A 23,130-nucleotide genomic window follows, 5' to 3' on the forward strand; every position below is an offset into this window, starting at 1 on the left:
TGTCACTTCTTCATTTAAAATGAACTCAATTCATTCCATGATTAAAAGTGGTGAGTGACATTCATACTGTGTAATACAAAGCAGGGTTGGGGTCAGTTACGTTTCAATTACAGTCAATTCAGGAAGTATACTGAAATATCAATTCCGATCCAATTCTCTTCAAGGCCTTTTACTGAGGAAAATTTGTCATTGGAATTTGGTTTACTTCCTGAATTTACTGGAATTGAAATGCACTTGACCCCAACCCTGCTGCATAGACCTACTGTACATATATTCTGTCTTACCCCAAGTCATCGGTGATGCCACAAGGCCTTGCAGCCCTGATGACTGTCTGGACAACGACAGATTAATCACATGGACCACAGACACTAACACAGGGTTCCCCAAACTTGGTCCTCTGGACCCCAAGGGGTGCACGTTTAGTTTTTTGACATAGCACTACACAGCTGATTCACCCATGGGGGGGGGCAGGACCCAGGGGGGGGCCCCAGGACCCAGTTTGGGAAACCCTGCTCTACCATTACTGTAGCACAAGCAGTAAGAAACGGATGCAACAAAAACAAAAATCGCATTACAAGGTCGAATGCAATTCTATGTTAATTTTCTATTAGCCAGGGCCATTCATTCAGAAGATAAGTTGACACCAACATATAAAACAACAGAGCGAGAGAGAGAGATAAGCCAATGTCATGGTCCAGCATTAGCCATATGGAAGGAGGTTGGCTTCTTGCTGAGCAGTGAGTGAACGGTGTGTGTTGATCCCTAAAGTTCTAGATTCTCTGAGTCAAGACAACAGCTAAGATAGCAGACATCTCTTGGACCTATTGCTGAGAAAAAAAACAAAATAAGCTGAAATCGAACACTGAAAACTTCGGCACTACCTAGACTAGGCTTGGGGACAACTAAGGAAAGGAAAGGTGTGACTTTTGTTCTCTTAACAGTTTTATGAGTAAAGATACTCCAAGTGTCAAACAGCAACCAAGATAGCTCACCTACTGCTGAAGGGAAAAAGGAAGCTACACTCAAATATTGAACTACTTATTAAAGCTCAGGGTAGTGCATCAGCTGGCCATCCTGTCGCTAAACTTACTGGAGCCTTCATCTGTCACCATCCCCAGACCTTCCGCTTTGTTCTGTCTCTCAAAGGCATTCAAGTCCAGGACACTGTGGAGGGTACGGAGATAAGATACATTGTCAAAGAGAAACACATCAGCACAGGGATAATTAATAAGATTGACATAAACAGTGGCGATAGGACTATGAAGGTCAATTTATAATGTCATTGGGTATAACCAACATGCTTATCAATAAGTTACAATACATTGATTTATCAGAAGTTGATCAGAAGGCTATCAGAAGGCTATCATCATTCCCAGGCAGTTCTAAGACGAGGTCTGTACTCTGGGTTATTTGGGTGGCGTAGTCACGGTTACCTGCAGGACTGCATGAGGCCTGACAAACTCTTGAAAAAGCCTGCGTCTCTTTTCTCTTTCAGGTAATCCAGCATTTTCTGCCAAAAACAATGGAACGTAAAACTCACGTTTTCATGCACAGAAAGTCTTGGCAAGACGTGATGACGGAATACATCTGTGGTAATGATGTGTCAAACATACACAGTAATACACCTGTAATAATGTGATGTAGACTAACCTGCTGGACCAGCACGTTACCTCCGTTGAGGATGGAGATGCCCAGTTTGAGGGTGCAGGTCACCATAGGACCTAGTCGACCTGGGGACAGAGAGGAGAACACAATTGTTAGTTTGAAGGACATTTGGCTTCATCTATACTGCAGCTAAAGATGATAATCAACACCTTTACTGGCGCTGATCATCTGTAGCACCATCTCAGCAGCCCCACGGGCGTGGAGTCTGGCCTGCTGGTACAAGATCTTCTGCTTCTCCATTTCCTTCTCCTGTGGGCCCAAACACACACACATTGATTAAAAAACGTCAAAAACATTCTTAAATCGATCTATCATCCTGAGGGGAGAAATACATGATCTACAAAGGAGATGCCTGTGTGATGTAAAACACTTTACATCGTAAAATAAACTTTAACATAGACATGTTTTGAGGATTTTTACGCTGTGAGGATTTTTTTTATTTGAATTTGTATAAATTTTTTTATTGAATATCCGAAACATACAATATACTTGCAGTGAAGCCGCTCAACAGCTACACCACACCAGTCATCCAACAGACTCCCATTCAGAGCGACACACAGAAGCATCCAGGGTCCACGCCCTGGTCAAGGGCACGTCGACAGATCCTTCACATGGTGAAAAATGGGGACCCGAACCCTGAGGTGGAATAAAGGCAGATTCAAACCTCAAATGTCTTCTCTTTCCCCTCTTCCTCCTCTTCCTCCTCTTCATCCTCTGCACAACTCTGAGGAGATAGAGGAGAACATGCTAGAGTTATGACAACGGTGTATTAATTGTATATAAACCCAGTCTGATTATGAAAGTACGTGTTTACACAGGCAGCCCAATTCTGATATTTTGCCACTAATTGGCCTTTTGACCAATCAGATCAGATCTTTTGCCAATAATTGGGCAAAAGATCAGAATTGGGCTGCCTATGTAAACGCAGCCAAAGTGTGCTCAAATTCTCAGTTGCGTACAGTACCTTTGCCATCATGTCTGCATATGCAATATACAGCGGATCTTCTTCCAAGAAACTGTTGAGAATAACATATTATCCAATCATTATCATGTCTTGTATCAAGTCAGTAGAGAAATATAACACAAATAAGTTAAGATCACACAATTATTGCCTATTTAAGTAAGATTGGTGGATAAAACACTAATTTATCTCTCCTACCTTCTCTCTGTGAGGGCGTTGTGGCTGAAGTGAAGGATAAGCTGATGAAGTGGGTCTGGCTTAATCTCAACCTCCTCCTCTTCTTCCTCCTCCACGATCTTCATCGGGGTTTTCTACACAGACGACCCACAGGAGACAGGAGGTTATCTCTGTTCTTCACCTGGCCTTTCCACTAGAAACTACACCCTGCTGGCTAAAGACAGGAGGTTATCTCTGTTCTTCACCTGGCCTTTCCACTAGAGACTACACCCTGCTGGCTAAAGACAGGGGTTATCTCTGTTCTTAACTTGGCCTTTCCACTAGAGACTACACCCTGCTGGCTAAAGACAGGAGGTTATCTCTGTTCTTCACCTGGCCTTTCCACTAGAGACTACACCCTGCTGGCTAAAGACAGGGGTTATCTCTGTTCTTCACCTGGCCTTTCCACTAGAGACTACACCCTGCTGGCTAAAGACAGGAGGTTATCTCTGTTCTTCACCTGGCCTTTCCACTAGAGACTACACCCTGCTGGCTAAAGACAGATGTTATCTCTGTTCTTCACCTGGCCTTTCCACTAGAGATTACACCCTGCTGGCTAAAGACAGGGGTTATCTCTGTTCTTAACCTGGCCTTTCCACTAGAGACTACACCCTGCTGGCTAAAGACAGAGGTTATCTCTGTTCTTAACCTGGCCTTTCCACTAGAGACTACACCCTGCTGGCTAAAGACAGAGGTTATCTCTGTTCTTAACCTGGCCTTTCCACTAGAGACTACACCCTGCTGGCTAATCTTGTCCACCAGCCGGCTCTCTCTGTGTCGAACCTTCTGGTTTCACAGCACCTCAGAACGGGACTTGACTGGAAGTCTATGGCAGGAGAGGAAAAAACAACCGCTGATTTCAATTGGCTGATCTCTCAGTCCGTCCCCTCCCCTTCTACATTGTGGACTTCAAAACGCGAGCAGCGCAAGGGATTTAAACAAGCAAGTGAGTTCGTAAAATCTGAAAGTACGCACCTTAGAAATAGTTTTCACATATAAACATTATAAGCCCGAACTCAGAATCAATTGTGCTGCCCAATGTGATAGAAGATTTATCTTAATTGGGGATTTATTCTAATACAGCTGTAGCAGGCTTGCTCCCTCTCCCGCCTCCATTTTAACCACACCCCTTTCAAGTCCCACTTTGTTGCACAGTGTTACCGGGGGGGGGGGGGGGGGGGTGTTTGGGGGGGGGGGGGGGGGGGGGGGTGCATTGTCAGGGGAATTGACCAGGGTATTGTTTAGTAGGGCACACCGTAGCAAAACATTTATGACAGAAAACAAAAAGCAGCCGTTATTATTGGTTCAGGTAGTTGCTCCCTGTTTCACTCTGTTTCAAAACGTTGTTTCCCTACTGAACAGGACCCAGCAGTGAAACGCATGCAGACTACTATGGTCCAACAGATGCGGCACTACTAAATACAGTGTGTGGACGACGACGATGACGATGACGATGATGATGATGAATGTGTTACGTCGTCGTCTACTATTGTACATTCTTCCTCTGACATGTTTTATGACATGTTGCAGTACTGTGTAAATATGGTTACTTCCTTACAAGTGTATATACAGATTTGTTCAGTGAGATCAATGAATTTCAACACCCGTCACAATACTGTATGAATCCAGGCGGAGATGTGCGCGAGCATGCCACCGAAGACGTCACTTCACACTCCACTTGACCACTTCACTACAGACTTACAGTTACAGTAGAGACCATACTGTACAACATCTAGTTGGTAGGGTCGACGTCGGACATCAAACAGCTAACACCTATTGAGGGCTTTAGCTGCCCCTCTTACCACAGTAGTAGTAGTAGTGGTGACATAGCCCATGCCATAGCCTGTTTTTCTAGCCACGTGCTTTGCTGCAGAGACGGAGCCATTGCTGCCACTGAGTCTCCTGAGGTTGAGCCTGTCATGCCTGTCAAGGCTCTGCCGGTAGCGAGCCACAAAGCTAGAGAGAGCGCGGGGCCCTCGGGAACGTCTGGGGGCCCAAGGCGAGGTCCCCAGACCCAGGCGAACCGGGAAGCGATCCCGATCCCGAAGCTCAACGGCGGGCATCGTGCTCAAGAGGCAGTCGGCGGAGAGGGCTGGTGGGGGTGCGGTGCCAACACAGGGCACAGGGGGCAAGGCTGAGGCTAGGGCTGAGGTGGTGGCAGACACCACCGCAACATGCCCAGTACTTACTGCCAGGTCCTGCACTAGCTTCTCCTCAAAGGAGTACTCCTCTGTCTCTATCCATAGTCTCACATAGCCCAACACGAAGAGGTTAATAGAACGATGCCTGGGGAAGGAGGGATGAGAGGAGGAGAAGGAGAGGAGAATGAGGTTAAGGTGTGTCCAAGTAAGTTTAGGAAAGGGGGAGGCGGAAGGAGGGAGAGATGTGAGGGTGAAACAGGAAGGAAGAGCATTCCAGGGTGGTGATTGGTCGATGTGGTAGCCACTGGCCCTTCTGACTGGTCAACCTTGATGGCTTGATTAGCATACAGAAACTGTCTGAGGATGTGGTTAAAATTATATCTAAAAACACTGAACACTGTATTCAAATATTATTTCAGTTAATAAATGATACCTAAAGCTCCAAAAATACAGTCATTATGTTACTTAAATTACATGAGAAAAAAACATTCCATGATTCTAAGACAAAATGAGAATGATGATCTTTATGTAAACAAGCAAAATGCTTCCTGGATTGCTCATTGATTGACCACTGATTGGCTGTAAGTTGAGGCTGACCAATCAGAATCAACAGTGCAGTAAACTGGAGGTAGGTTGTGGTAGGTGCAGTAGGTAGGTGGTGTTGACTGTTGGCTCAGTCCATAGCCTGGAGAATAAGATGGAGGAGGGGAGAGAGGTGAAGCATTCAACCTAGCCTGGGTGCCAGTCTGTTTGGCATGACAATTCCACAAGGAGTTGGCAAGAGAGCAGAAACAGACTGACACTCAGGCTAGCATTCAGCCAGGAGTCTCACATTACCGTTAGCATGGAGAACAGGTGGTCAAAATTAGAGTCAGCGAACGCCTTTTCCAGCCAAACGTACCGATAGCCGTTCAGGAAGTAATTGTTATTTTTGTATCTGAGGGAAAGGTATTGTAGGTGGTATAACAGAGAGAAATAACAGAAAGGAAGAACAAGGTTAGGGAGGTAGAGAGAGAGAGAGCGAGCGAGAGAGAGAGAGCGAAAGAGAGAGAGCGAGTGAGAGCAAGAGAGCGAAAGAGGGCGAGAGAGAGAGCGAGAGATAGCGAAAGAGAGCGAGCGAGAGAGAGAGCGAGAGATAGCGAAAGAGAGAGAGCGAGAGAGAGAGCGAGAGAGAGCGAGAGTGTGGATACACTAATAATAGCATGTCACCAACTTCACTGAGAGATAACAGAGATACAGGACTGGAACATCACATTTGATGGAGACAATAACACCATGAAGGACGACTGAGGACTTTTTTCTGGGTTAGTTGTTGACACAGTTACAAAGTTGGGCAGAATAAAAGCTTGGATTTAATAACACCTCAAACTCACATTCATCTACGTATCTTCAAATTAAATCAAATTTTATTGGTCACATACACATATTTAGCAGATATTATCGAGGGTCTAGCAAAATGCTTGTGTTCCTAGCTCCAACAGTTCAGTAGTATCTAACAATTCACAACAATACACACATTTCAAAGTAAAATAATGGAATAAAGAAATATATAAATATTAGATTGAGCAATGTAGGAGTGATATTGACTAAAATACAGTAGAATAGAATACAGAAAATACATATCAGATGAGTAAAGCCGTACGTAAACACTATTAAAGTGACTAGTGTTCCATTATTAAAGTGGTCAGTGATTCCATGTCTATGTATATAGGGCAGCAGCCTCTAAGGTGCAGGGTTGAGTAACCAGGTGGTAGCTGGCTACTGATCTTATTAAGTTGACAGAGGCAACATAGACCTACATTAGTCAAAACTCCCGTTTCCCCCCCTCCCCCCTATCAGTGTACCTCTAATTGTCATGAGTAGTATGTAAGTGTGATAGAAGTCTTACCTGGGGAGGTTGTAGAGAGGAGCCATGCGGAAGCAGGCCACCACAGCACGTTTACGCTGTTTGGACAGCAGCTTCTGAAACACACACTTCTTCATCCTCAGAGGCTGTTCCACCTAGTGTGCAAAACATTACGTCTTACGGGAAAACATTATACATTTACTTCTGTGGATGGAAATTCCTCGTGACAAATCTTAGGTACGTTTCGGTGTCCCTCAAGGCTTACAGTAGTTCTCATTCTGTATGGTGATGTTGCGCCGAAACACAGTGTCACAGCTGTACATTTCATTGAAACATGATGAAGCTTCACAATCTGTCTGCAATGCACATTTTGATTGTTATAATTACTAAATCATTATTATGTACTTTATGCAGGTGTAAATTTTTTATTTATTTATTTATTTATTTATTTATTTCACCTTTATTTAACCAGGTAGGCAAGTTGAGAACAAGTTCTCATTTACAATTGCGACCTGGCAACCTTGTAAAAAAAAATAGGGCAACCTTGTAAAAAAGACACTCGTCTCAATGGGACACCGAATAAATAAAGGTTCATAAAGACTTTATAGAGTGTAAACCTGGCTGTTGACTATAGGTAACTAGGCTGTTGACTATAGGGAACCTGGCTGTTGACTATATGGAACCTGGCTGTTGACTATAGGGAACCTGGCTGTTGACTATATGGAACCTGGCTGTTGACTATAGGGAACCTGGCTGTTGACTACAGGGAACCTGGCTGTTGACTATAGGGAACCTGGCTGTTACTATACTGAACCTGGCTGTTGACTATACTGAACCTGGCTGTTGACTATATGGAATCTGGCTGTTGACTATAGGGAACCTGGCTGTTGACTATAGGGAACCTGGCTATTGACTATATGGAATCTGGCTGTTGACTATAGGGAACCTGGCTGTTGACTATAGGGAACCTGGCTGTTGACTATACTGAACCTGGCTGTTGACTATAGGGAACCTGGCTGTTGACTATAGGGAATCTGGCTGTTGACTATAGGGAACCTGGCTGTTGACTATACTGTACCTGGCTGTTGACTGTAGGGAACCTGGCTGTTGACTATATGGAATCTGGCTGTTGACTGTAGGAACCTGGCTGTTGACTATAGGGAACCTGGCTGTTGACTATACTGTACCTGGCTGTTGACTGTAGGGAACCTGGCTGTTGACTATACTGTACCTGGCTGTTGACTGTAGGGAACCTGGCTGTTGACTATATGTAATCTGGCTGTTGACTATAGGGAACCTGGCTGTTGACTATAGGGAACCTGGCTGTTGACTATATGGAATCTGGCTGTTGACTATACTGAACCTGGCTGTTGACTATATGGAATCTGGCTGTTGACTATAGGGAACCTGGCTGTTGACTATAGGGAACCTGGCTATTGACTATAGGGAACCTGGCTGTTGACTATAGGGAACCTGGCTGTTGACTATAGGGAATCTGGCTGTTGACTATAGGGAACCTGGCTGTTGACTATACTGTACCTGGCTGTTGACTGTAGGGAACCTGGCTGTTGACTATATGGAATCTGGCTGTTGACTGTAGGAACCTGGCTGTTGACTATAGGGAACCTGGCTGTTGACTATACTGTACCTGGCTGTTGACTATAGGGAACCTGGCTGTTGACTATATGGAATCTGGCTGTTGACTATAGGGAACCTGGCTGTTGACTATAGGGAACCTGGCTGTTGACTATAGGGAACCAGGCTGTTGACTATACTGTACCTGGCTGTTGACTGTAGGGAACCTGGCTGTTGACTATAGGGAACCTGGCAGTTGACTATAGTGTACCTGGCTGTTGACTATTGGGAACCTGGCTGTTGACTATAGGGAACCTGGCTGTTGACTATAGGGAACCTGGCTGTTGACTATAGGGAAACTGGCTGTTGACTATAGGGAAACTGGCTGTTGACTATAGGGTACCTGGCTGTTGACTGTAGGGAACCTGGCTGTTGACTGTAGGGAAATAGGCTGTTGACTATAGTGTACCTGGCTGTGGACTATAGTGTACCTGGCTGTGGACTATAGTGTACCTGGCTGTTGACTATAGTTTACTTGGCTGTTGACTATAGTTTACCTGGCTGTTGACTATAGGGAACCTGGCTGTTGACTATACTGAACCTGGCTGTTGACTATAGGGAACCTGGCTGTTGACTATACTGAACCTGGCTGTTGACTATAGGGAACCTGGCTGTTGACTATACTGAACCTGGCTGTTGACTATAGGGAACCTGGCTGTTGACTATACTGAACCTGGCTGTTGACTATACTGAACCTGGCTGTTGACTATAGGGAACCTGGCTGTTGACTATAGGGGACCTGGCTGTGGACTATAGGGAACATGGCTGTTGACTATACTGTACCTGGCTGTTGACTATACTGTACCTGGCTGTTGACTATAGGGAACCTGGCTGTTGACTATACTGTACCTGACTGTTGACTATAGTGTACTTGGCTCTTGACTATAGTTTACTTAGCTGTTGACTATAGGGAACCTGGCTGTTGACTATAGGGAAATAGGCTGTTAACTATAGGGAACCTGGCTGTTGACTATAGTGTACCTGGCTGTTGACTATAGGGAACCTGGCTGTTGACTATACTGAACCTGGCTGTTGACTATAGGGAACCTGGCTGTTGACTATAGTTTACTTGGCTGTTACTATCCTGTACCTGGCTGTTGACTATAGTGTACCTGGCTGTTGACTATAGTTTACCTGCTCCAGGTGGAAGACTGCAGCAGAGATGCTCTGTACTCTGTCCACAGTTTGTTCTGGGTCTGTACGTTCCTCACTCTCCACCACCACATCCTTATACAGGTTCATCTGCCACTGCACTGCCAGGTCATCAGACTTCAAAAACACACACACCACACACCCACCCACCCACCCACACACACACACACACACACACACACACACACACACACACACACACACACACACACACACACACACACACACACACACACACACACACACACACACACACACACACAGAGTCTCACACACTGGCAGAGTTGTTGAAGCACCAGGTGTTCAGTCCCAGCTAAATGGACTGTTGATTGATGCCAACGAGTAAATTGGCTGGCTACTCAATCAAATTAAATATACCAGCAAAATCATTACCAGCAAAACCATCATCAGCAAAAACATCAAATGTTTGTGATCAGATTAAGCAACTTGCTTAACACTAAAACATAATTGGTACATCACATGTAACACAGACACACACAGCATTAAACATTAGACTCGTTATAATTTGTTAATTTATAATGTGACACCACTTAAACATCAGAAGATCAGGTCATGTTGTTTCCGCAGAGAGGAAAGGTTGGTTTACTGTTGAATGTCCTGGTCTGTTGTATACACGTGGAGGATTAAATGCAGAGGTTTCACACGCCACTTCACTGGGGCACAGAGTAATGACCAGGAGATACAAAGGAACACACGGGTGTTCACTGTGCAGAACAACAGATCGTTTGACATTTCCCCCCAGGATACCTTGTCCTGAAGATGGAGGTTCTCACGCAAGTGATCCTTCACCTCTTCGTCTGTGTCTTTCTGTCGGAGGGAAACAGGATGGAGGAGTGAGAAATGACACTCAGTGGCTGGGGATAAGCCTGGCTATCTGAGTATAAAGACGTAGTGTGATCACACATCAATACGCTACTTCACTTGATCATTGAAGACTTTAGGGATATGATAGTACTGTACTGTATCGCATCAGACTGTATCTTATCTTGGCCAGTGAGATGAGCTGGTCTCCAGGGTTAGAGGGATAAGGTAGTATAACTCACCAGACTGTATCTTATCTTGGCCAGTGAGATGAGCTCCTGGTCTCCTGGGGTGCACATGTTGAGTCCGATGGGCAGCATCTTCTTCAGTGCGGCTACGATCAGAGAGGTCTGGACAGAGTATAACTCTCCACGCCGCTTCTTGTGCTTCCTATCCTGGTCACCACCTGACTGTGGGGAGACAGACAGGAAGAGAGAGAGAGACAGGGAGAGAGAGAGAGACATGGAAAGAGAGAGACAGACAGGGAAAGAGAGAGACAGACAGGGAGAGAGAGAGAGAGAGGGAGAAAGAGATAAGGAGAGAGGTGTAGGGAGAGAGAGAGACAGAGACATACAGGGGGAGAGAGAGAGAGACAGGGAGAGAGAGAGAGACAGGGAGAGAGAGCGAGACAGAGAGCGAGACAGACAGGGAGAGAGAGCGAGAGACAGACAGACAGACAGACAGACAGACAGACAGACAGACAGACAGACAGACAGACAGACAGACAGACAGACAGACAGACAGACAGACAGACAGACAGACAGGGAGAGAGGAGAGAGAGAGAGACAGGGAGAGAGAGCGAGAGACACAGACAGACAGACAGACAGACAGACAGACAGACAGACAGACAGACAGACAGACAGACAGACAGACAGACAGACAGACAGACAGACAGGGAGACAGGGAGAGAGGGGTAAGGAGAGAGAGAGACAGAGACATACAGGGGGAGAGAGAGCGACAGGGAGAGAGAGAGACAGGGAGAGAGAGAGACAGAGAGGGAGAGCGAGCGAGAGACAAACAGACAGACAGGGAGAGAGAGACAGGGAGAGAGAGAGACAGATGGGGAGAGAGAGAGACAGATGGGGAGACAGAGGGACAGAGCGAGACAGACAGGGAAAGAGAGAGACAAACAGACAGACAGACAGACAGACAGACAGACAGACAGACAGACGAGACAGAGACAGAGACAGACAGACAGACAGACAGACAGACAGACAGACAGACAGACAGACAGACAGACAGACAGACAGACAGACAGACAAACAGACAGACAGACAGACAGACAGACAGACAGACAGACAGACAGACAGACAGACAGACAGACAGACAGACAGGGAGAGAGAGACAGACAGACAGAGACAGGGAGAGAGAGAGACAGGGAGAGAGAGACAGAGAGAGACAGATGCGGGAGAGAGAGACAGAGAGCGAGACAGACAGGGAGAGACAGGGAGAGAAAGAGAAAACTCTGGTAACTTTTCCAAAATGATCAGGTTTTCCAGAGTCATGAGGCAATAAGCAGGAATATACAGAATCATCCAACGAGGATTTCTGGAAAACCACCCGAGCTACTATACATGCCTTTCTTTACTCACTACTGGCTAAACGAACTCCTGCACCATCCTTACCTTGGACATCTTGGTTTTACTTTCTCCAGTCAGGAAAGACAGGTTGTTGATTTCATTCTGAACCACAAAGTTCTGTTCTTCCCTTTTGAAGTTCTGTCGACGGGTCAGATGGTAAAGAAGGAAAGAAACAAGAAGATTTTTAAATCTTCAAACAGAACTTGAAAATAACCTAAAATGAACTAACATCTGTAGTATTCTAAAGCGAAAAGTCTTACGTGTGATTTACACCAGAGAATGAAGATCTCAGCCACCATAGTGAAGAGCTCGTTGGACTGAGCATCAGGCCTCTTCAACCATCTGGATCTGGTGGGAGTTTGACAGACGTTTTCATGAGAAATGGTCAAAAAGATGAGATGAGACCCCATAGCTATAACCATCTGTTGTGTTATGTAGCCTAGATAACAGGATAAGCATTGGAGAAATCTGCAGGTACCAATCCCAAATAAGAAAGATTTGAACCATCTAATCTCACTATGATCCCCTGAAGTAAATAATTCCATAAAAGTATATGGTTCTATCCTAAATGAATTCAGTCAACATTTAGACAAGGCCTGCAGATTTCCCAGAACCTAAACAACAGATATGTGTGTTGGAAAGGTTGGCTGGGTTATACTACCTGTTGTAGTCTACATAGTGGATGAGCATGAAATAGAAAAGACTGGCTGGGTTATACTACCTGTTGTTGTCCACGTAGCGGATGAGCATTGGGTAGAAGGCGTACAGGTCTCTACAGAGGACAGCAAACTCATCCAGGACGAGAAGCTCAGCTTCCTGAGTGTCTCCTTTAATGTCAGCCTTCAGCAGCTCCTCCTCTGCCACCACCTGGGGTTAGAACATAGTAATAACACATTTATAACATAATAATAACAGTTATAACACCTTTATAACATCGTAATAACAGTTATAACACATTTATAACATAATAACAGTTATAACACAGTAATAAGTTATAAAACCTTTACAACACAGTAATAACAGTTACAACGCCTTTATAACATAGTAATAAGTTATAACACCTTTCTAACACAGTAATACGTTATAACACCTTTATAACATAGTAATAACAGTTATAACACCTTTATAACATAGTAATAACAGTTAACACCTTTATAACATAGTAATAACAGTTATAACGCCTTTATAACATAGCAATAACAGTTATAAAACCTTTATAACATCAATAACAGTTATAACACCTTTATAACATAGTAATAACATTTATAACACCTTTATAACATAGTAATAACATAAGCTCAGCTTCCTGAGTGTCTCCTATCACCACTTGGTGTCAGGAATTATGAAATTACTCAAAAGCGTTTCACTTTAACCTGTCTGGGCTAGGGGGCAGTATTTTCACGGCCGGATAAAAAACGTACCCGATTTAAACTGGTTACTACTCTTTCCCAGAAACGATAATATGCATATTATTAGTAGATTTGGATAGAAAACACTCTGAAGTTTCTAAAACTGTTTGAATGGTGTCTGTGAGTATAACAGAACTCATATGGCAGGCAAAAACCTGAGAAAATTACAAGCAGGAAGTGGCCTGTCTGCGATTTTGTAGTTCTCCCTTTGCTTCTCTATCGAAACTACAGTGCCGTGGGATTATGTAGCACTTTCTAAGGCTTCCTTTGGCTCTCTAAAGCGTTCAGAAAGCGGATTGACGCAAACAATGACATAGGAGTCAGGAAATCAGCACAAACAGATCTGGGATTCAAGTTAGTTGTGTGCTTGATCCCTGTGAATGATCCATAGAAAATGTAAAATGAACAAACGGACAGCAGTTCAAAGAATATGTTTAAATTCCTCTCATCTCACCTTCACTGTCTTCTTCCTGAGTTTCTCTAAAGTGGGCAGGAAGTGACTCCTCAGTAGGTCCGCTGCAGCCTTGCAGATGATTGGCTGAGAGTAGACTGCAATGACACAGGAGAAACCAAATCGGATTTTCGTCTCACTGAGGAATTATTACACTAGACCTCCAAGAAGTGTAATTATCCTTTCATAAAATGAGTGTGGCTGGCAATGCTACACAGCACTTAGTATTTACCACTCATCATATTGCCCACCACACTTGGCCAACTAGGTTCAAACTCCTGCTAGCTTCAAACTTGGGTATCCTGTGTGCCATGAGACTGTATTAGCCCGCTGAGCTAAAGCCTAGACATTGACTCAGGGAGCTAACACAAGTCTTCAGGTCTAAGGCAAAGTTCCTCAACACACGAGTGTGGTTCACCAAACCTCCTCTGTTAAAACGTTAGCCCTGAGGCAATAATAACCCAGTATCCCACCTGCGATCCTCTTCATCCAGGGAGCGTCGTCGATGCCCAGGTTGTTGTTGAGGATCTTGAGGATGTTCCCCAGGATGATGCTGAGGTGGTGGGAGCACACGGTGGTGCAGCAGGCTGTGTGTGGAGCAGAGTTCTCTGTTCCTCTCTCCCACCAGTAGGACAGGTATGTACACAACATGGGCAGGATCACCTCAATCACCTGGAGAGAATGGGGATGGGACGACACCATATTAAGTAATAATCAAAATATTACGATTATCGGGGTATTCAGCTATATCACGATCATTGTGATATTAAGTTATACCACGATAATCACAGTGTTCTCAAAATGAATGCCGTCACGCCAGAGGTTTCGTTAGTCAAGATGTGTTCAAGACCCAAACTGACACAATCCCTCTCTTGTTGGTAAAGAGAACATTTTGCCGTTTTAAAGCAAATTTTCTTGCAATTCTATACATTTTGCCATGTCTAATGTGTATTCATGTGATATTTCAGTGACTTGAACAATACTACAAAATGTATGGGCTAAAAAACCTAGCTAAAAAAATGTTAGCTGACATGGGCTAGTTGATCTGGACATTTCTGACAAGTTATAAATAGCTGTCCAAGGTATGTAATGACTGACATGACAAGAGGAACTGATGATGCAATACCTAATTTAGAAATTGGACCTTGTACATTCTACTATTACAACTTTCAAGAGTAAGTTTAACCTGTTGGGTCTAGGGGGCAGCATTTGCACGTCTGGATAAAAAAAATGTACCCGATTTAATCTGGTTACTAATCCTACCCAGTAACTAGAATATGCATATACTTATTATATATGGATAGAAAACACTCTAAAGTTTCCAAAACTGTTTGAATGGTGTCTGTGAGTATAACAGAACTCATTTGGCAGGCAAAACCCTGAGACATTTTCTGACAGGAAGTGGATACCTGATGTGTTGTATTGAGTTTAAACCTATCCCATTGAAAAACACAGGGGTTTAGGAATATTTTGGCACTTCCTATTGCTTCCACTAGATGTCACCAGCCTTTACAAAGTGTTTTGAGTCTTCTGGAGGGAGATCTGACCGAACAAGAGCCATGGAACGGTGATGTCCCATTAGACACCTGGCGCGCTACTTCATGTTGGGTACCCTCGTTCCAATACGTTATAAAAGGCTATGCATTCGTCCACCTTGAATATTATTCATGTTCTGGTTAAAAAAGGCCCTAATGATTTATGCTATACAACGTTTGACATGTTTGAACGAACGGAAATATATTTTTTCCCCTCGTTCATGACGAGAAGTCCGGCTGGCTTACATCATGTGCTAACGAGACGGAGATTTTTGGACATAAATGATGAGCTTTTTTGAACAAAACTACATTCGTTATGGACCTGTGATACCTGGAAGTGACATCTGATGAAGAGAATCAAAGGTAATGGATTATTTACATAGTATTTTCGATTTTAGATCTCCCCAACATGACGTCTAGTCTGTATCGCAACGCGTATTTTTCTGGGCACAGTGCTCAGATTATTGCAAAGTGTGATTTCCCAGTAAGGTTATTTTTAAATCTGGCAAGTTGATTGCGTTCAAAAGATGTAAATCTATAATTCTTTAAATGACAATATAATATTTTACCAATGTTTTCTAATTTTAATTATTTAATTTGTGACGCTGACTTGACTGCCGGTTATTGGAGGGAAACGATTTCCTCAACATCAATGCCATAGTAAAACGCTGTTTTTGTATATAAATATGAACTTGATAGAACTAAAAATGCATGCATTGTCTAACATAATGTCCTAGGAGTGTCATCTGATGGAGATTGTAAAAGGTTAGTGTATCATTTTAGCTGGTTTTATGGTTTTGGTGACCCTGTCTTTGACTTGACAAAACATTACACACAACTCTTGTAAATGTACTGTCCTAACATACTCTAAATTTATGCTTTCGCCGTAAAACCTTTTTGAAATCGTAAAACGTGGTTAGATTAAGGAGATGTTTATCTTTCAAATGGTGTAACATAGTTGTATTTTTGAAAAATTTGAATTTTGACATTTATTTGGATTCAAATTTGCCGCTCTTGAAATGCACCTGCTGTTGATGGAGTGCACCACGGGTGGCACGCTAGCGTCCCACCTAGCCCCAAGAGGTTAAAGCTGGACTGAGTTCCTTAAAAAAAATGGAAAATTATTTTTCCACCACTGCTCTATCCTAATTATTTCCTTTGTGTTGTTTATGTTTCAATCCAAAACTTCCACTCTCCTTAAAGCTGAGATCTGCATGAAACAGGAGGAACATCCAGCTTCATGGTAAAACATACAGTGATAACAGATATAGCGATAACAGATATAGCGAATACAGATATAGCAATCACAGATATAGCAATCACAGATATAGCGATAACAGATACAGCGATAACAGATACAGAGATAACAGATGTAGCGATAACAGATATAGCGATAACAGCATGTTAATTGCAGTCCAAGCCCCACTGACCTGTGGCATCTCTGTGTAGCGAGCTCCAGACTCTGAGATGTCGTTGATGTCCTTCAGCAGGCGATCCAGATGAGGCATCTCTGGACACATCTCCTCCACAGAGTCAGGCATACTCAAGACTGTACAGAGAATGGCAGAGAGTTAGTCATTTTTTACATTTTTGTATCTTTATTTAACTGGGCAAGTCAGTTAAGAATAAATTCTTATTTACAAAGATGGCCTATACCGGCCAAAACCGGACAACGCTGGGCCAATTGTGCGCCGTCATATGGGACTCCCAATCACAGCCAGATGTGATACAGCCTGGATCACCATCATACACCGTTAATATACAGTACATAGGACTGGTTTCCCAGACGTTGATTAAAACTGGTCCTGGACTAAAATGCATGGTCCAGGACAACGGCCCTGTGTCCAGGACTACGGCCCTTACAGTAGAACTAAGGATGTAGTGGAGGTCAATGCAAGGGGATCTGGGTTGTTATCAAGATAGATTGGTCCTGATAGTATTGTGACTGCAGAGTAGTGACTTACTGGCCCTCTCTCGCGGTGTCTTGGTGTTGAAGACAGACAGGGGGTTGTGAGCGTTGAGATCAGGCTCCAGGAAAGCTACAGGCATGGCTCCTACCAGGGTGGCCAGACACTCCCCTAGGGCTGGTAGGTGCCTGGAGGGAACATACAGAGACATTAACACACGCAGAGACATTAATACATACAGAGACATTAACACACACAGAGACATTAATACACAGAGACATTAATACACACACAGAGACATTAATACACACAGAGACATTAATACACACACAGAGACATTAATACACACAGAGACATTAACACACACAGAGACATTAATACACACAGAGACATTAATACACACACAGAGACATTAATACACACAGAGACATTAATACACACAGAGACATTAATACACACACAGATACATTAATACACACACAGAGACATTAATACACACACAGAGACATTAATACACACACAGAGACATTAATACACACACAGAGACATTAATACACACAGAGACATTAACACACACAGAGACATTAATACACACACAGAGACATTAATACACACACAGAGACATTAATACACACAGAGACATTAATACACACACAGAGACATTAATACACACAGAGACATTAACACACACAGAGACATTAATACACACAGAGACATTAACACACACAGAGACATTAACACACACAGAGACATTAATACACACACAGAGACATTAATACACACAGAGACATTAATACACACAGAGACATTAACACACACAGAGACATTAATACACACAGAGACATTAATACACACACAGAGACATTAATACACACACAGAGACATTAATACACACAGAGACATTAACACACACAGAGACATTAATACACACAGAGACATTAATACACACACAGAGACATTAATACACACAGAGACATTAATACACACAGAGACATTAACACACACAGAGACATTAATACACACAGAGACATTAACACACACAGAGACATTAACACACACAGAGACATTAATACACACAGAGACATTAATACACACAGAGACATTAACACACACATAGAGATTAACACACACAGAGTCATTAATACACACATGGACATTAATACACACAGAGACATTAACACACACAGAGAGACATTAATACACACAGAGACATTAATACACACAGAGACATTAATACACACAGAGACATTAACACACACAGAGAGACATTAATACACACAGAGACATTAATACACACAGAGACATTAATACACACAGAGACATTAACACACACAGAGAGACATTAATACACACAGAGACATTAACACACACACAAAGACATTAACACACACAGAGACATTAACACACACAGAGACATTAACACACACAGAGACATTAACACACACACACACATTAACACACACAGAGACATTAACACACACACACACATTAACACACACAGAGACATTAATACACACAGAGACATTAATACACACACAGACATTAATACACACACAGACATTAACACACACAGAGACATTAATACACACAGAGACATTAATACACACAGAGACATTAACACACAGAGACATTAATACACTCAGAGACATTAATACACACAGAGACATTAACACACGCAGAGACATTAACACACACAGAGACATTAACACACACACACACAATTACACACCAAAATACATTATTACACACACACCGTCCATTCACATTTACAGTAGATGTGTACATTGCTGCGTCACAGCCCTCTGAAGGACAGAGGAGATTCAGCAACACAGAGGACAATGGAATTCATTTTTTGCTAAAAGTAGAACCAACGCGTTTCGGCTTTCAGTCTTTTTTTCCCCACTTACAGCACTCAAACGTAACATAGAATACATAAAAGATTACAGACATTGTGATTTTTCCAGTCTGTGTTGGATGGAGTCTTTCTCCTCCAATCATCCAGAGAGATTTGATCACCGTCATCCTCTATCCTGCAGTAGCTGATGGGATGAGGCCTCATACCTCTCTATGAAGATGTGTTTCCCCGTGCCCAGTGAGTAGAGACAGGTCACGATGCGATAGCACGACAGCTGGACATCATCCACTGGAAAACACAACACACACAGCTCAGATTTCCAGGCTAAGCTTCAGTCAATTTAACACTCTCTTTTTTTTCAGAGAAGGCCACGATGGGCATCCTGCTCAATCTGACTGACACTGAGTGATCCTGTGATGCATAAGGGCAGGGGAGTTTTCAAACCTGTCCTCGGGGAGCCCCAGATGTTTCACCATTTTTGTTGTAGCCCTGAATTAGCCGACCTGAATCAATTAATCAAGGGCTCGATAATGAGTTGACAAGTTGAATCAGTTGTGCTTGCTCTGGAATAGTTTAAATACACGGAACAGCTGGGGCTCCCAGAGAAGACGTTTGAAAACCATTGCACTAGTGGACAAGCACATGATGCTACCAGTGTAAATTAATTAAAATAACATTAACTCACCCAGCAGGTAGACTCCAAAGTTGTGCATGGTGACGTGTTCGAACAGAGCTGTGAGGATGGGCAGCAGAGCGGTGGTGGCGTAGGTGATGTTCTGGGTCAAGCCCTTCATCTGGCTCCTGGACTGGCTGAACTTCCCCAGTTTCAGCATCTCCAGAGTCTTCTCTAGGTCCTCCGCTGCGTTCTCAAATAACGTCCTGACCCCAGCCTTCACCATCTCTGAGCCTGACTTCATCACTGTCCTGGGAGGGGAGGAAGAGAACAGAAGGAGAGGTGTAAGAACGACAGAACAGAGGAGAGGTGTAAGAACGACAGAACAGAAGGAGAGGTGTAAGAATGACAGAACAGATGGAGAGGTATAAGAACGACAGAACAGAAGGAGAGGTGTAAGAACGACAGAACAGAAGGAGAGGTATAAGAATGACAGAACAGAAGGAGAGGTATAAGAACGACAGAACAGAAGGAGAGGTGTAAGAACGACAGAACAGAAGGAGAAGTGTAAGAACGACAGAACAGAAGGAGAGGTGTAAGAACGACAGAACAGAAGGAGAAGTGTAAGAACGACAGAACAGAAGGAGAGGTGTAAGAACGACAGAACAGAAGGAGAGGTGTAAGAACGACAGAACAGAAGGAGAGGTGTAAGAACGACAGAACAGAAGGAGAAGTGTAAGAACGACAGAACAGAAGGAGAGGTGTAAGAACGACAGAACAGAAGGAGAGGTGTAAGAACGACAGAACAGAAGGAGAGGTGTAAGAACGACAGAACAGAAGGAGAAGTGTAAGAACGACAGAACAGAAGGAGAGGTGTAAGAACGACAGAACAGGAGAAGTGTAAGAACGACAGAATAGATGGAGAGGTGTAAGAACGACAGAACAGAAGGAGAAGTGTAAGAACGACAGAACAGAAGGAGAGGTGTAAGAACGACAGAACAGAAGGAGAGGTGTAAGAACGACAGAACAGAAGGAGAGGTGTAAGAACGACAGAACAGAAGGAGAAGTGTAAGAACGACAGAACAGAAGGAGAAGTGTAAGAACGACAGAACAGAAGGAGAGGTGTAAGAACGACAGAACAGAAGGAGAGGTGTAAGAACGACAGAACAGAAGGAGAGGTGTAAGAACGACAGAACAGAAGGAGAGGTGTAAGAACGACAGAACAGAAGGAGAAGTGTAAGAACGACAGAACAGAAGGAGAAGTGTAAGAACGACAGAACAGAAGGAGAAGTGTAAGAACGACAGAACAGAAGGAGAAGTGTAAGAACGACAGAACAGAAGGAGAAGTGTAAGAACGACAGAATAGATGGAGAGGTAACAGATTCTCCTATAGTGAAAAAGGAACCTCTGTACCTAAATCAGGTTCAGTATTTAATGGCTGAGCTTTTGGTCAGTAATGACCTTCATAAGATATTGTCCTCACACAGGGGAGCCATTGTTTTAATGGATTCCTACAGCAGCCATGCATGGATGGATTTACATGGATACAAAAGCAACACTAGTGTTCACATGAGTGCAAAGAATAATGATGAAGAGAAATGGCTAAAGTCTTTATTTACATTAACGTCGTAAGCATTCTCTTACCCTTTACTATTTATTTTATTTCATTTAAAGGGCCAATCAGAAATAGACACAATAACAAAGCATCCTCCCTGCCCCTGTTTAGATAAACAACGAAGGGATGAGGCTGGAGAATTGTAACCAACACTACAGCATTTACAAGCCATTCAAGAAAAACAATCACATTCCTCAGCAAAGAGGTCCTTAGTCAACATTTTGAACTGCCCGAGAGGCACCAGAACATCAAGTTGCAGGGAGATGAGGTTTCAATCAGTGTTTTATATATATTTCCACACTATGATGTTGGAATAATACTATGAAATTGTGAAAATTATGATAATTCCCCTTTAGGGTAAGAGCTGTTTGAAAATTTCAGCCTGTTTTGATGGGATGGAGTTTTGGCCTACCATGATGACATCACCAGGCATTAAATTAGTTAATAGACCAATAAAAAAAGAGAGTACCAAACCTCTCTGCCAATAACAGCTAGTCGTCGGTGTTCCCCTCCCCACTCAGACAACTTCTAGACAGTCCTAGATAAATTCTTGCTTGAGAAATTGCTCTTCACTAAGAACCTATTTTTGTTTCTTTTTGACCATTTTAAATGAAAACAATCACAGTAAGGTGCTTCATTTGTACCCAGAAATGATTTGATATTGAGATGAAAAAACAGCTGCATTGGACCTTTAAGAGAAGACAGAGGTTTGTTCTACAGGCTCTATAAAAGGCTCTTACCTTGTGTCCAGGGAATGAGCCAGGATGTGTAGACAGCTCACCATAATAGCCGAGTCGCTCCCTAAGAAAACACATTGTCATTGATATGGAAATCACTGAGCAAAGAGTACAAGCAGTGCTGACCGAGTATAAATCAGAGCACTGTGGCACACTGCTGAAGGCCTGGCACACTGCTGAAGGCCTGGCACACTGCTGAAGGCCTGGCAGAGTGGTAAAGGACTGGCACACAGGTAAAGGACTGGCACACAGGTAAAGGCCTGGCACACAGTTAAAGGCCTGGCACACAGTTAAAGGCCCGGCACACAGTTAAAGGCCCGGCACACAGTTAAAGGCCCGGCACACAGTTAAAGGCCCGGCACACAGTTAAAGGCCCGGCACACAGGTAAAGGCCCGGCACACAGTTAAAGGCCCGGCACACAGTTAAAGGCCCGGCACACAGTTAAAGGCCCGGCACACAGGTAAAGGCCCGGCACACAGGTAAAGGCCCGGCACACAGTTAAAGGCCGGCACACAGTTAAAGGCCCGGCACACAGTTAAAGGCCCGGCACACAGTTAAAGGCCCGGCACACAGTTAAAGGCCCGGCACACAGGTAAAGGCCCGGCACACAGGTAAAGGCCCGGCACACTGGTAAATGCCCGGCACACTGGTAAATGCCCGGCACACTGGTAAAGGCCCGGCACACAGTTAAAGGCCCGGCACACAGTTAAAGGCCCGGCACACTGGTAAAGGCCTGGCACACAGTTAAAGGCCCGGCACACAAGTAAAGACATTGACAGACTGGTAAAGGCCTGGCACACAGGTAAAGACATTGACAGACTGGTAAAGGCCTGGCACACAGGTAAAGACATTGACAGACTGGTAAAGGCCTGGCACACAGGTAAAGACATTGACAGACTGGTAAAGGCCTGGCACACAGGTAAAGGCCTGGCACACAGGTAAAGACATTGACAGACTGGTAAAGGCCTGGCACACAGGTAAAGACATTG

The 23,130-nt window shown here is 43.7% G+C and overlaps 1 protein-coding gene across 6 annotated transcripts in view; it reads right to left on the minus strand.

Moving 5' to 3' along the window:
• The window catches only part of LOC106571102 (ryanodine receptor 3), a 234,663-nt gene that overhangs the window by 31,272 nt on the left and 180,261 nt on the right, over positions 1–23,130 (minus strand). For all 6 annotated transcript variants that reach the window (XM_082961634.1, XM_082961633.1, XM_082961632.1 and 3 more), the window contains 22 exons: positions 22,144–22,204; positions 19,861–20,099; positions 19,382–19,463; positions 17,378–17,508; positions 16,844–16,962; positions 14,352–14,550; positions 13,882–13,976; positions 12,740–12,885; positions 12,279–12,366; positions 12,064–12,156; positions 10,681–10,848; positions 10,385–10,444; positions 9,599–9,733; positions 6,872–6,984; positions 5,032–5,128; positions 2,825–2,937; positions 2,630–2,681; positions 2,330–2,389; positions 1,815–1,914; positions 1,651–1,730; positions 1,434–1,510; positions 1,091–1,164 (listed from right to left, as the gene is read on the minus strand). In XM_082961634.1, the coding sequence (XP_082817760.1) occupies positions 1,091–1,164; positions 1,434–1,510; positions 1,651–1,730; positions 1,815–1,914; positions 2,330–2,389; positions 2,630–2,681; positions 2,825–2,937; positions 5,032–5,128; positions 6,872–6,984; positions 9,599–9,733; positions 10,385–10,444; positions 10,681–10,848; positions 12,064–12,156; positions 12,279–12,366; positions 12,740–12,885; positions 13,882–13,976; positions 14,352–14,550; positions 16,844–16,962; positions 17,378–17,508; positions 19,382–19,463; positions 19,861–20,099; positions 22,144–22,204 (2,382 nt within the window). The remainder of the gene's footprint in view (positions 1–1,090; positions 1,165–1,433; positions 1,511–1,650; positions 1,731–1,814; positions 1,915–2,329; positions 2,390–2,629; positions 2,682–2,824; positions 2,938–5,031; positions 5,129–6,871; positions 6,985–9,598; positions 9,734–10,384; positions 10,445–10,680; positions 10,849–12,063; positions 12,157–12,278; positions 12,367–12,739; positions 12,886–13,881; positions 13,977–14,351; positions 14,551–16,843; positions 16,963–17,377; positions 17,509–19,381; positions 19,464–19,860; positions 20,100–22,143; positions 22,205–23,130) is intronic.

This window comes from Salmo salar, chromosome 15, assembly GCF_965601325.2.
Source record: "Salmo salar chromosome 15, fSalSal1, whole genome shotgun sequence".
Classification (NCBI taxonomy): Eukaryota; Metazoa; Chordata; class Actinopteri; order Salmoniformes; family Salmonidae; genus Salmo; species Salmo salar.